General features: G+C 44.4%; 1 protein-coding gene across 2 annotated transcripts in view; it reads left to right on the forward strand.

Annotated features, from left to right (window-relative positions):
- LOC135552072 (trafficking protein particle complex subunit 9-like) overlaps positions 1–15,295 on the forward strand; it is a 310,740-nt gene that overhangs the window by 90,728 nt on the left and 204,717 nt on the right. For both annotated transcript variants that reach the window (XM_064983454.1, XM_064983455.1), the window contains one exon: positions 362–514. In XM_064983454.1, coding sequence (XP_064839526.1) covers positions 362–514 — 153 coding nt within the window. The remainder of the gene's footprint in view (positions 1–361; positions 515–15,295) is intronic.

The following is a 15,295-nucleotide window of genomic DNA, read 5'->3' on the forward strand; positions in this document are numbered from 1 at the left end:
GGTCTCTCTTTATGTAGTGTTCTCTCTCTTGTTGTGTTTTGTCCTATTATAATTTTTTACAATTATAATAATCCCAGCCCCCTGTCCCTGCAGGAGGCCTTTTGCCAGGCCGTCATTGTAAATAGGAATTTGTCCTTAAATGACTTGCCTAGTTAAACAAATAAATCAATAGTATATTAAGTATTGACTTCCTCAGAGAGGTTGTCCTGAGATTCAGTGTTTCATTACTTCTCTTTCTCTCTCAATATATATATAAGGTATTATCTATGTCTGTTATCGCCACAAAGTCTGACTCTGAAGGTTTTCTCTACTCTAGGTTTGCTCTACTTTATTTGTTATCTTGTTGTATTGTTTCCTGTAGAGAAGTTGTTTGGAGAGTTCCTGAGCTGGGACCTAGACGAGGCTGTGTCTCAGCTGCCTCTGAAGCCAGGCCAGTCTGTCACCCTCACCGTCAACATCAAAGTCAGACTGGACTTCTCTGGAGGAGAGAACCTGCTACAGGACCTCAACGATGGTGAGTGGTTTCAATTCCAGACAGGCCGCAAAGGTCTCCCAGGCAACATTCAGGTGCTCTCCGACCAACATTGTCAATTGAAACTATTAGAAGCTAAACTCTTATAGGCAGGTATTCCCAATAGAGCACACTTCTATTTATCTATTTTGGGTTTGCCTTTCTGGAAAGCATTAGGTTCTCAGCTCCATGACCCCATAGCACTGTTAAACATGTACTGAATACAGTGTTGAGTCTGTGTTTGCTGCCCTACCCAGTAGCGGAGTGTTCCAGAGAGGTGTTTTCTATTTATTTATTCTTTAAAAAAATATATATATATTTTTGTCCTCTTTTACTCCCCAATTTCATAGTATCCTCCAATTGTTAGTAGTTTCTGTCTTGTCTCATCACTACAACTCCCGTACGGGCTCCGGAGAGACGAAGGTCGAAAGCCATGCGTCCTCCGAAACCCAACCAAGCCAAACAGCTTCTTAACACAGCGCGCATCCAACCCGGAAGCCAACCGCACCAATGTGTCGAAGGAAACACCGTGCACCTAGTGACCTGGTTAGCGTGCACTGCGCCTGGCCCGCCACAGGAGTCGCTAGTGCACGATTAGACAAGGTTATCCCTCCCGCCAAACCCTCCTTAACCCGGACGACGCTAGGCCAATTGTGCATCGCCCCACGGCCCGACTGCGACAGAGCCTGGGCTCGAACCCAGAGTCTCTGGTGGCACAGCCCTAAACCACTGTGCCACCCGGAAGGCCCTGTTCCAGAGAGGTGTGTTGAGACTCATCCAACATTCAACAGAGGTAACCATGCAAACAGCAGACTCCCCTCTCACCTTGATTTCTCTCTTTGTTGTCGTCTTGCCTTTCTCGGTCTCTCACTCTTTCTCTCTGTACTCCTTCTCCCATGTGATGTGCTCCTGCATGCATGAGAAGAAATCAGAGGAGAGTAGGAGCTGAACGGACATGTTTAACTCATCTCGCTCTCGCTCTCTCTGCCCCTGACTTTCAATCATTATCTTTATGAGGCTATTTAACATACAGTTTTAATTAACGGGTTAGTAATTATGGCCTCTGAATAAAGGAGATAAAGCAAACAGGGCTACTTTATACAAAAAACCTTGGAAACCATTGTGTATTTTGTTGATGACTTTCTGGACTGATGCTCTGTTCTGTTCTGCTGGGTCTTACACTACATGACCAAATGTGTCTAGGCTCCTGCTCGTCGAACATCTCATTCCAAAATCATGGGTCTCAATATAGAGTTGTTCCCCCCTTTGCTGCCATAACAGCCTCCACTCTTCTGGGAAGGCTTTCCACGAGATATTGGAACTTTGCTGCTATAACAGCCTCCACTCTTCTGGGAAGGCTTTCCACGAGATATTGGAACTTTGCTGCTATAACAGTCTCCACTCTTCTGGGAAGGCTTTCCACGAGATATTGGAACTTTGCTGCTATAACAGTCTCCACTCTTCTGGGAAGGCTTTCCACTAGAGATTGGAACTTTGCTGCTATAACAGTCTCCACTTTTCTGGGAAGGCTTTCCACTAGATGTTGGAACTTTGCTGCAATAGCAGTCTCCACTCTTCTGGGAAGGCTTTCCACGAGATTTTGGAACATTGCTGCTATAACAGTCTCTACTCTTCTGGGAAGGCTTTCCACTAGATGTTGGAACATTGCTGCAGGGACTTGCTTCCATTCAGCCACAAGAGCGTTAGTGAGGTCGGGCACTAATGTTGGGGGATTAGGCCTGATTTCGAGTCAGCATTCCAATTCACATTTACATTACATTTAAGTCATTTAGCAGACGCTCTTATCCAGAGCGACTTACAAATTGGTGAATTCACCTTCTGACATCCAGTGGAACAGCCACTTTACAATAGTGCATCTAAATCATTTAAGGGGGGGGTGAGAAGGATTACTTTATCCTATCCTAGGTATTCCTTGAAGAGGTGGGGTTTCAGGTGTCTCCGGAAGGTGGTGATTGACTCCGCTGTCCTGGCGTCGTGAGGGAGTTTGTTCCACCATTGGGGGCCAGAGCAGCGAACAGTTTTGACTGGGCTGAGCGGGAACTGTACTTCCTCAGTGGTAGGGAGGCGAGCAGGCCAGAGGTGGATGAACGCAGTGCCCTTGTTTGGGTGTAGGGCCTGATCAGAGCCTGGAGGTACTGCGGTGCCGTTCCCCTCACAGCTCCGTAGGCGAGCACCATGGTCTTGTAGCGGATGCGAGCTTCAACTGGAAGCCAGTGGAGAGAGCGGAGGAGCGGGGTGACGTGAGAGAACTTGGGAAGGTTGAACACCAGACGGGCTGCGGCGTTCTGGATGAGTTGTAGGGGTTTAATGGCACAGGCAGGGAGCCCAGCCAACAGCGAGTTGCAGTAATCCAGATGGGAGATGACAAGTGCCTGGATTAGGACTTGCGCCGCTTCCTGTGTGAGGCAGGGTCGTACTCTGCGGATGTTGTAGAGCATGAACCTACAGGAACGGGCCACCGCCATGATGTTGGTTGAGAACGACAGGGTGTTGTCCAGGATCACGCCAAGGTTCTTAGCGCTCTGGGAGGAGGACACAATGGAGTTGTCAACCGTGATGGCGAGATCATGGAACGGGCAGTCCTTCCCCGGGAGGAAGAGCAGCTCCGTCTTGCCGAGGTTCAGCTTGAGGTGGTGATCCGTCATCCACACTGATATGTCTGCCAGACATGCAGAGATGCGATTCGCCACCTGGTCATCAGAAGGGGGAAAGGAGAAGATTAATTGTGTGTCGTCTGCATAGCAATGATAGGAGAGACCATGTGAGGTTATGACAGAGCCAAGTGACTTGGTGTATAGCGAGAATAGGAGAGGGCCTAGAACAGAGCCCTGGGGGACACCAGTGGTGAGAGCGCGTGGCGAGGAGACAGATTCTCGCCACGCCACCTGGTAGGAGCGACCTGTCAGGTAGGACGCAATCCAAGCGTGGGCCGCGCCGGAGATGCCCAACTCGGAGAGGGTGGAGAGGAGGATCTGATGGTTCACAGTATCGAAGGGTATCGAAGGCAGCCGATAGGTCTAGAAGGATGAGAGCAGAGGAGAGAGAGTTAGCTTTAGCAGTGCGGAGCGCCTCCGTGATACAGAGAAGAGCAGTCTCAGTTGAATGACTAGTCTTGAAACCTGACTGATTTGGATCCCAATTTTGATGGGGTTGAGGTCAGGGCTCTGTGCAGGACAGTTAAGTTCTTCCACACCAATCTCGACAAACCATTGTCTAGAATGTCATTGTATGCTGTAGCGTTCAGATTTCCCTTCACTGGAACTAAGTGGCCCGAACCATGAAAACCGCCCCGGACCATTTTTCCTCCTTCACCAAACTTTACAGTTGGCATAATGCATTGGGGCAGGTAGCGTTTTCCTGGCATCTGCCAAACCCATATTTGTCTATCGGACTGCCAGATGGTGATTCATTACTCCAGAGAACACGCTTCCACTGCTCCAGAGTCCAATGGCGTCGAGCTTTATGCCACTCCAGTTGATGCTTGGCATTGCCATGCTGATCTTAGGCTTGTGTGCGGCTGCTTCATCCATTTCATGAAGCTCCCAACAAATAATTATTGTGCTGACGTTGCTTCCAGGGGCAGTTTGGAACTCAGTAGTGAGTGTTGCAACCGAGGTCAGATGATTTTGAGCACTCAGCGCTCCATTCTGCTGAGCCATTGTTGCTGTTGCTCCTAGACATTTCCACTTCACAATAACTGCACTTACAGTTGGCTGCGGCAGCTCCAGCAGGTCAGAAATTTGACGCACTGACTTGTTGGAAAGGTGGCATCCTAAGATGGCGCCACGTTGAAAGTTGCTGAGCTCTTTAGTAAGGCCATTCTCCTGCCCATGTTGGAGTGTTTGTGGCGATTGCATGGCTGTGTACTCGATTTTATACACCTGTCAGCAACGGGTGAAATAGTTGAATCCACATTGAATTTGAATTCACTGCAAACTATTGAAAGAGCACTCCAGAGAGAACAATGTTGCACAATACGTTTTAAAGGCTGAATTTTCTGTTTATAATTATATCATTCACTGGTTTTAAGCTTGAGAAGACTGATTACAGTGAAACAGTCTCTGTCACAGCCAGGTAAAGACAACTTTTTTTCATGACGACATCAGGGCGTCAAAGAGCACCTATAATAGTATAAATGACGCCTTCCTTTCGTCCTCAAGTGATAGCACTTCAGAAATGGTTATGAGGCATTCAAGGCTGTTTCCATTTACTGACCCCAGCCAGCCAGAATGTGTGTGTATAAAGTAGGCCCTTGGCCCTGTGTGGGAATTGAAAGGATCCTTCACCTCTTGAGCTGCACATTCGGCTTGGCGACAAGCATCAACAGCTAGCGGCTCCCATCAATCCATCTATTTCTCTCCATCTCCCTCCCTCCTTATTTCTTTCCATCTCCCTCCCTCCCTCCTTATTTCTTTCCATCTCCCTCCCTATTTCTCTCCATCTCCCTCCCTATTTCTCTCCATCTCCCTCCCTATTTCTCTACATCTCCCTCCCTCCCTCCTTATTTCTCTCCATCTCCCTCCTCTCTCCAGCTTTCTCTCTCCAGCTTTCTCTCTCTACCTCCCTCCCTCTCTCTCCATCTCTCTCTTTCTCTCCCTCCATCTCTCACCATCTCGTTTTCTCCATCCCTTTCTCGCCATCTTTCCCTCCCTCCCTCCCTCCCTCCCTCCCTCTCTCCCTCCCTCCCTCCCTCCCTCCCTCCCTCCCTCCCTCCCTCCCTCCCTCCCTCCCTCCCTCCCTCCCTCCCTCCCTCCCTCCCTCCCTCCCCCTCCCTCGCCATCTTTCTCTCCATGTCACCCCTCTCTCCCTCTTTCTCTCTCTCCCTCTATCCATCTCTCTTTCTCTCTATCCATCTCTCTTTCTCTCTATCCCTCTCTTTCTCTCTCTCCCTCTTTCTCTCCCTCCCTCCCTCTCTTTCTCTCCCTCCCTCCCGCTCTCGCCATCTCTCTCTCCACCTCCCGCTCTCGCCATCTCTCCATCTCCCTCCCCCTCTCTCCTTCTCTTTCTCTCTCCATCACTTTCGCTCCCTCGCTCCCTCCCTCACTCGCTCTCAATCTCTTTCTCTCCCTCTCTCTGTCCCTCTCTCTCCATCTCCCTCCCTCCCCCTCCCTACCTCTCTCTCCCTTCCCCCCTCTTTCTAGGAGAATAAATTGCAGCTCGCGGCATGCTTGGTCAGAAGCATTGTGATCTTTATACTTTCTCTCTCACTCTATTGCTATCTCTCTCTCTCTCCCTCCCTCTCTGCATTGATATTATATATTTTGTGTCTGTCCTTCGGCTCATTTGAGTGACACTGTCTGATTGTCATACTGTAAAAAGCACTTGAAATAATTCCTTAAAGTGTTAGGTTTGAGATCGGTATTTGCAAATGATTTGCAAATTAACCGACTAAAATAGCACTGATTATTTGAATAAAGGATGGAGTGGAGAGATTCTTCTCCTCAGCCCCTCACTACTACAAATGTTGAAATATACAGTTGAAGTCGGAAGTTTACATTAGCCAAATATATTTAAACTCAGATTTTCACAATTCCAAGTAAAAATTCCCTGTTTTAGGTCAGTTAAAATCACCACTTTATTTTAAGAATGTGACATGTCAGAATAATAGAGAATTATTTTTTTCAGCTTTTATTTCTTTCATCACATTCCCAGAGGGTCATACGTTTACTTACACTCAATTAGTATTTGGTAGCATTGCCTTTAAATGGTTTAACTTGGGTCAAACGTTTTGGGTAGCCTTCCACAAGCTTCCCACAAAAAGTTTGGTGAATTTTGTCCCATTCCTCCTGACAGAGCTGGTGTAACTGAGTCAGGTTTGTAGGCCTCCTTGCTCGCACACGCTTTTTCAGTTCTACCCACACATTTTCTATGGGACTCAGGTCAGGGCTTTGTGATGGCCACTCCAATACCTTGACTTTGTTGTCCTTAAGCCATTTTGCTACAACTTTGGAAGGATTGCTTGGGGTCGTTGTCCATTTGCGACCAAGCTTTAGCTTCCTGACTGATGTCTTGATGTTGCTTCAATATATCCACATAATTGTCTTCCTCATGAAGCCATCTATTATGTGAAGTGCACCAGTCCCTCCTGCAGCAAAGCACCCCCACAGCATGATGCTGCCTCCCCCGTGCTTCACGGTTGGGATGGTGTTCTTCGGCTTGCAAGCATCCCCCTTTTTCCTCCAAACATAACGATGGTCATTATGACCAAACAGTTCTATTTTTGTTTCATCAGACCAGAGGACATTTCTCCAAAAAGTACGATCTTTGTCCCCATTTGCAGTTGCAAACCGTAGTCTGGCTTTTTTTTAATGGCGGATTTGGAGCAGTGGCTTCTTCCTTGCTGAGCAGCCTTTCAGGTTAAGTTAATATAGGACTTGTTTTACTGTGGATACAGATACTTTTGTACCAGTTTCCTCCAGCATCTTCACATGGTCCTTTGCTGTTGTTCTGGGATTAATTTGTACTTTTCCCACCAAAGTGCATTCATCTCTAGGAGACGGGACACATCTCCTTCCTGAGCGGTATGAAGACTGCATGGTCCCATGGTGTTTATACTTGCGTACTATTATTTGTACAGATAAACGTGGTACCTTCAGGCGTTTGTAAATTGCTCCCAAGGATAAACGAGACTTCACCACAAGTAAAGACTGTTGGAAAAGCATTCCAGGTGATGCTGGTTGAGAGAATGCCAAGCGTGTGCAAATGGTGGCTACTTTGAAGAATCTAAAATATATTTTAGATATTTTTTTTTGTTACTTCATGATTCCATATGTGTTATTTCATAGATTTGATGTCTTCACTATTTTTCTACAATGTAGAAAACAGTAATTCCCTTGAATCAGTAGTTGTTCTAAAACTTTTGACCGGTTGTGTAAATGCTTTAAAATTCACAAAATGTTACATTTGCTGATGCAGATTCTTCTAGAATTAAACGTATAAGCCTGCATTTACCACAGATATGTTCTGCGTTCCTCCATAGGCATTTCTCCTTAGGCTTTTTAATTCACGCCTCATTTTACCCACACAGTTTTTACCACAAGGACAAGTTTTAAGATAAATAACTGCCTTAGTGGAGCACGTGATGACACATTTGATTGGGATCTGTTTCCCTGTTTGGGAGTGTTTAAAGAATCTCCATTTGTAAGTGCCATTGCATTGAGTGCAGACATTACACTGGTTTCCATCCGTTAGAGGCACAAATGATGTGCAGGGGTATTTTGGGGTGGTAAATCAGAGTTTACCAATTGATCTCTGAGATTTCTGACCAGCGAGAATACGACCAAGGGAGGGTCCGATTAAACATTACTGTCATCGGATCTTAGAATGTGCCAATGTTTGTGAAAAATTCCCTTAATTTGTTCAGAGCATTTTGAATAGTGGGTAGTGAGGATTTAAGAATGCTTATTATTGCGAGACTGTCCTTGAAAGAGATTGTTTTGATTTGTTTTGGATTTTCTCAATGACAGTATTAATCTGACCATTTTTGTACCTCCTCTCCTTGTATTTTCTTTGCGTCTCAGACTTTTTTCTGTCTAAATCTGATTTTGTTTTTTTATTTTGTTTTGATTTGACAGAATTGGCTGTAGGGCAAACTGTTCTTCAAAGGAAGCGGTTGACAGCTATCAGCCCTCAACAAACTGTTACAAGCAGTAGGTTTCCTGTAAAGATCAGTGTACAGAACGTTATCCTCACACAAGATCAGAAGATCAAGGAAACTGATTTGACGTGTATCAGATTGTATAGCACATCTCAGGTGCTCAGAATAAGTGTTCAGAAAAGCCTGGATGTTTTGTATCACCCCAACAAAAAAAAATCATATGTACAAAAAATATCATCAATGTACCGTTTCCAAATAAAAATGTTATGCAATATTTTTTGGGGGAGAGGATTGATAATTTACTCTTTCTCCATGTAACCTATATCAAATTACCATAGTTAGGATCCGTAAGGGATCCCATAGCAGTACCCTTCGTCTAAATAAGGAAATAATTTAGAAACATGAAGTAGTTCTGCATAAATACCATTTCAGCCAATTTTATGATGCATGTACTGGAAGGTAGTAGTTCATTAGGGTCATGTTGCCGAAGGGAATGTTCTATGGCTACAATTCCGCCCTCGTGTGGAATATTTGTACAACGACTCAACATCAAAAGTCACTTATTTTTATTTTTTTATTTAACCTTTATTTAACTAGGCAAGTCGGTTAAGAACGAATTCTTATTTACAATGACGTCCTAGGAACAGTGGGTTAACTGCCTTGTTCAAGGGCAGAACGATAGATTTTTACCCTGTCTGCTCAGGGATTCGATCTAGCAACCTTTAACCACCTGCCGCCCCTAACGAAGTATCAAGAGATTCAATAATAGAGAGGGGAGCTGTTATTCGAGTGGTCGAATAAAAACAAGTCTATAGAGGAGCCGTTACTTCATCATTGCCAGCTACAACAGGGAGCCCTGGAGGTTTCGTAACGTTCTTTTGTCATTTCGGCAAAGTATAGAAATTGTCGATTTTATTGTGTTGAATAGCCAAAACGTAATGTTATTTTTTGGGTGATTTGACCAGAACTTAAATTCCCATCTAGGACAGTAAAGATAGTGTTCTGAAATTGGGAAGTGGGGTCACTTCTAAGTTTCTTGTCAAAGGTGTTCATGTTTTTTTTAATGTTCTATTATATCTGAAAATTAACCAATGATTTCAAGCCACACTGGCCATGATTACAAACACCTGTTTGTGTTCTTTGACACTATGAACTAGTGACCCGCGGTGTATTATACCGTGATGAAGAGCACTTGTCTGTCAACATTAGTTATCAGGTTATTAAATGATTGCATCAGAGCTCCTAGAGTGTGTGCGGCTCTCCTTTTTCAAATAAAACGTATACCCACAGAAAGCTGTGAACAACAGTAGTTGCTTCCAAAGCTATGTATTTCCCATAATTGTATTTTGAAATGTTATACAACCAGCAGCCTTTTTTCTCTCTCCCAGAGCGCACATCAAGAGGCTTGCTCACCACAGCAGCAGGCCCAGTGAAACAGCGCCCAGGGACTGGGCAGAAACTTTCATTACATGAATCATAGGGATGATGCACTTTACTGTTTGACAAAATCATGGTTTTAGCTGCCTAAAAAAAATAGGAAACCTTTGAGTGAGGTGACCATTTAGACTAATGAATGTTCCGCTCACAGTCTGGAGCCATGCTCCTTGACATACTATCGGCTACTATAGCTCTATTGTATCAAAGTTGTCACAAGTAGTGGTCTGCTAGCTAGCATTATCAATATGTTATTAGCCTACCTGAGCGTATATATGTGGATGATGCGCTTTCAGATGTCTCTTTGGGTCGATAGGGCTGAATTGAAATGCTTCTTACAGAATAAATATGAAAAAGATATGCGTACAAATGGTATCAATTGAAAGGGAAGCGTTTGGAGATTATGGGAAGATGATTAGTCCAAAGGGAGGACACCACGGTCCACAAGACTGAATCCAAACATTACACTGCACATTTTATGTGCATTTTACATTTACTGTACTTTTTGCCGCATTGGTTGATAAAGTATCTGAAAATACTCTATGCATTCAGTACATAACACTATTCCTGGGAAATGTGGGTAGGTGTAACATAAGATGAAGAAATAACAAGGGTTTGAGTGAATGGACTAACTGGTGTCTCCAAGTGGACACACACCTCTCCAAAGTGTACACAGTTGCTAAGTCATTTCAATGCACTTTTATGACTCAAAGAAGAGTCTTCAACTATGAGGTGTTATTTTGAGTTCTCCTAGCTGTACCGTAAAGGAACTAGAGCAAGCAGACTTGTGGTTGTTTTGTTTGGAACAGCCCTGCATCCCCGCCATCACTCAATTACTGTTTCCGCAATCCAAAAACGGTCCAGGTAAATCGCAATCTAGGTCAGGTGGGCATCATGTGAAAGCCAGTTCTATTGCCAATATGACTAGGTGCACAATTGGCCCAGCGTTGTCCGGGTTATGAAGTCATTGTAAATAAGAATTTGTTCTCAACTGACTTGCCGAGTTAAATAAAAAATGACGCCATGTCATCTTGTAACTCCACCTAAAATATAGTGATCATAATCATTGACACGGGATATGACATGAACATGTGAAAAGCATGTTTGGATTCATATGTGTTTGGCTTGCTTGTATGACATCAAAGCAGTATTCATTAGAATCTTCAACATCTCATCTTTCACTAATACATAGTCCTCTTCATTTACATAATTTCCCTCATTCAGACAGGAAAAATGTGTAAAAGTTGCCCAATTAGCAGGAGGAATGCGGGAAACTTCTTGCGCGAAGTGCTCAAGTTCAGCTCTGTGAAGTTCAGAGTTCTGATGTCATCTATAGCATGTTACTGTACAGCCACTGTGTTTCAGTACAGCCGTTTATCAGTGCCATTTTCAACCCGTATAATCGGTACGACAATAATGAAGATCATTATTTTTTGTTCACGGTTATTGTCCGTAATGGACGGTTGCGCAATTATACGAAAATTGTGCCAGCCCTAGTTGTTGGTTCAATTACTGCAGGGGTCTCACACCCTTTCTTGTAATGTATGCAACGAGTATGCACTCACTCCACTGTAATTGGCTTTGGATAAAAGTGTATGCTCAGTAGAATATCTGATATTATTCTGTGTTGGCTGAAGTCTCCAGCCAGTGCCCTAGTCTTCCTCCCATTCTCAATAAGAGCTAGGGACTGGCGTCTGGTCGTCCTAGGGAGGCGAGGAGCAGGTTAAAGATGGGCATAGCAGACAGTATAAACACATTAGCCCATGGATGCTCAAATGTCAGCGTACAACAACGTCATTAAAAGGAAGTAAAACTGCCAGGGAGATTAATTTAGAAAAGACGGCATAATTACAGGGGGGGGGGGGCTGTCAGGGTTATAACCTTCTTGTCGCTCCGCTCGTAATGTTCCCAATGTACCGCAGATAGAATATCTGTCAATCAACAGACTTCTTTGCAGATGATGTCATTCCGCTTTGGGGAGAGTTGCGATTCGTCCTTGTCTATTCAGCTCATCACATTACCATTGTGATAGGATTACAGAATATGCAGCAGATAGACAGACTGTACCTATTTGATTAACATAAAAATGTTTCTTCAAACGTACCTAGATATGACTCTGTGAGGTATTCAGAGTGAACAATGTCTTATTATATGAAGATCAGTTCCTACAATTGACTTGACTATTACGAAGCTTCCATTCTACATTGTAATGTCATAATCTGTTCCAGAGGCAGGAGCAATAGCAGCTCAATGAGTCTGTTCTATTCAGCCCAGTATGTCTGTATAGACTGAATGGACCCTCATTTCAGGGGACCAATTATTCTATTGGCTCAATCAACAGAGTGCAGTGACCATTTAAAGTGCTATTGAAACCGGAAATTTGAACTGAACAATATTTTGGTCAGTCCTATGGATCCCATTATGGATTTAATTGACCAATTATTTATCGGAAATGTAATCAACCTCTTTCGTAATTGTGGGACATTAATACTGGGTGACAGCTTGTTTGATTAAACCGGTATCTATGTCTATGTAAATATCTTTGCATTTCTTTCTTTCAAAAAGATTTGATTCCTAAAAAGGACTTCTTATTAAAGAGATTCTCTGGTACATGTGTATACTTTTAGCCATTAGTCCTGAAAGTAGCCCTCAGGGCGCAAAAGTGGTCCTTTAAAAATAGCGTAGTACGTCACATATGTGCACCACATCATTGCACTTTCGCTCTCTTTTTCTCTCTCTGCTGTGTCCCCTGAGCTGTTGGGCCCGTCCTGCAACCTCATTGGACAGTGCTGGGCACGCCTCTTGCTAGCAGTCATTCAAATGCGAGGGACTGAAGCTCATTGGCTAGAACTCAAATTGCTAGGGGGCTGTCCCAAGTGGGGAGAAATATAGGGAAAACTAGGAATTTTGAGGCTAGTTGTGGTAAAACAGTAATTCTGCTCATAGATTATGCAAGCATGAACTACACATTGAGACATCCAGCTCAAAGCGGGATTTGAAAAACATACTTTGTTTGGGGAGCAACTTTCACTGGGGACGGGGGGGGAGGCAACATCCCTACATGTTTGTCCCCCCCCCAGAAATGAGGCAATGGTGTGCTTTAGGACCATGGGACGCCTCTGAGCCGTTGAGTAGACTGTTTGGAGTGTTTATCAAAATCAAATCAAATGTTATTGGTCACATACACATGGTAAGCAGATGTTATTGGTCACATACACATGGTTAGCAGATGTTATTGCGAGTGTAGCTAAATGCTTATGCTTCTATATCTGACAGTGCAGCAGTAGCTAACAGGTAATATCTAACAATTCCACAACAAAACCTAACACACACAATCTAGTAAAGGAATGGGATGAGAATATATAAGTACAAAATATATGGATGAGCAGTGACAGAGCGGCTAAGATGCAACAGATAGTGTAGGATACAGTATATACATATGAGATGAGAAATGTGAGATATGTAAACATTCTTAGTGTCATTATTAAAGTGACTCGTGTTCCATTTATTAACGTGGCCAGTGATTTCAAGTCTGTAGGTAGGCAGCCACCTCTCTGTGCTAGTGACAGCTGTTTAACAGTCTGATGGCCTTGAGATAGAAGCTGTTTTTCAATATCTCTGTCCCAGCTTTGATGCACCTGTACTGACCTCGCCTTCTGGATGATAGCGGGGTGAACAGGCAGTGGCTCGCGTGGTTGTTGTCTTTGATGTACTTTTTTGCCTTCCTGTGACATCGGGTGGTGTAGGTGTCATGGAGGGCAGGTAGTTTGCCCCCGGTGATGCGCTGTGCAGACCGCACCACCCTCTGGAGATCCTTGCGTTTATGGGCGGTGCAGTTGCCGTACCAGGTGGTGATACAGCCCGACAGGATGCTCTCGATTGTGCATCTGTAAAAGTTATTGAGGGTTTTCAGGGACAAGCCACATTTTCTCAGCCCGCTGAGGTTGAAGAGGCGCTGTTGCGCCTTCTTCACCACACTCTCTGTGTGAACCATTTCAGTTTGTCGGTGATATGTAGACCGAGGAACTTTAAAACTTTCCACCTCCTCCTCTGCTGTCCCGTCGATGTGTATAGGGGGGTGCTCCCTTTGCTGTTTCATGAAGTCCACGGTCATCTCTTTTTGTTTTTCTGACATTGAGTGAGAGGTTATTTTCCTGACATCACACTCCAAGGGCCCTCATCTCTTCCCTGTAGGTTGTCTCGTTGTTGTTGGTAATCAAGCCTACCACTGTTGTCGTCTGCAAACTTGATGATTGAGTTGAAGGCGTGCATGGCCACGCAGTCGTGGGTGAACAGGGAGTACAGGAGAGGGCTGAGAATGCAGCCTTGTGGAGCCCCAGTGTTGAGGATCAGCGGGGTGGAGATGTTGTTTCCTACCTTCACCACCTGGGGGAGGCCCGTCAGGAAGTCCAGGACCCAGTTGCACAGTGCGGGGTTAAGACCCAGGGACTCAAGCTTAATGAGTTTTGATGGTACTATGGTGTTGAATGCTGAGCTGTAGTCAATGAACAGCATTCTTGTCCAGATGGGATAGGGCATTGTGATGGCTATTGCATCGTCTGTGGACCTGTTGGGGCAGTATGCAAATGGGAGTGGGTCTATGGTGTCCAGTAAGGTGGAGGTGATATGATCCTTGACTAGTCTCTCAAAGCACTTCATGATGACAGAAGTGAGTTCTACGGGGTGGTAGTCATTTAGTTGAGTTAGTTCAGTTTTATCCGACTGGATAAAACAATAAATAATAAAAAGTAGGCCCCCCCCACTTCAAAAACCAAAGTTGCGCCCCTGCTTTTAGTCGCCAAGTACACAAGCATGTCTTTAACAGTCATTATCCATCCATCCATCCATACATAACACATTAGTAAGCAGTACATAAGCATTCATAGATGTAAAATGATAGTATGATGGAAGACATATTGTTCACTTTGTCAACTGGCAAGATAAATGTGATTAGGACCATCTGAGGGATTGATAATAACATCTTTATTTGCTCTATCTGGATGATGTGGTTCTGTCTGTAATGCTGAATTTAGTATGACTCAAATGGCTGTGAGTAATGATAGCAATAATTTGTTCAGATCCTGCATTATCTCACTTTCATTCCCTCTTATCATCTCTCTCCCTCTGCTGCTCCCTCATCTCTCTTTCTCTCTGATTTCTCTCTTGCTCTTATTCTCTCTCTCGCTCTCTCTCTCCCTCACTCTCCATCTCTTTCTCGCCGCCTTTACTCATTTCTTCCCCTTTCTCCCTCTACTGCTCTCCTTCCATCTGAAAGAACCTCATGCCTGCTTGTAATTTGGATGTTTGATGTTGTAATAATGACAGCAGAAAGTGTGGGCTTTTGAAAAGAGCCACTATAATTTATTCGTGTTTATTTTCTCTGTCTCTCGTTATCTGTCAGTCTCACCTGGGCTACTTTTGAGTCATTTAGCTCCTAAAATAATACCAAGGAATTGTAATTCCTACTCCAGCTCTCTCTTTCTCTCTCCCTCCCCCTCTCTCCCTTATTCTGAGACGCCTTGTGAGTTTTCTCTCTCTCTCTCTCTCTCTCTCTCTCTCTCTCTCTCTCTCTCTCTCGTTCTACCTCTCTGCCCCGGTGTTGTCTCTCTCTCTCTCCACGGAACAGAACGGGACTTGTATTTCACAGCTTCATGTTCCTCTCCCCTCAACAGGATATTGAAGAAGGGTTTCTGTTTACAACGCAGTCAGTCATAGGCCCCCTTTTTACTAGA

This window comes from Oncorhynchus masou, chromosome 13 (assembly GCF_036934945.1).
Source record: "Oncorhynchus masou masou isolate Uvic2021 chromosome 13, UVic_Omas_1.1, whole genome shotgun sequence".
In the NCBI taxonomy this organism is placed as follows: Eukaryota; Metazoa; Chordata; class Actinopteri; order Salmoniformes; family Salmonidae; genus Oncorhynchus; species Oncorhynchus masou.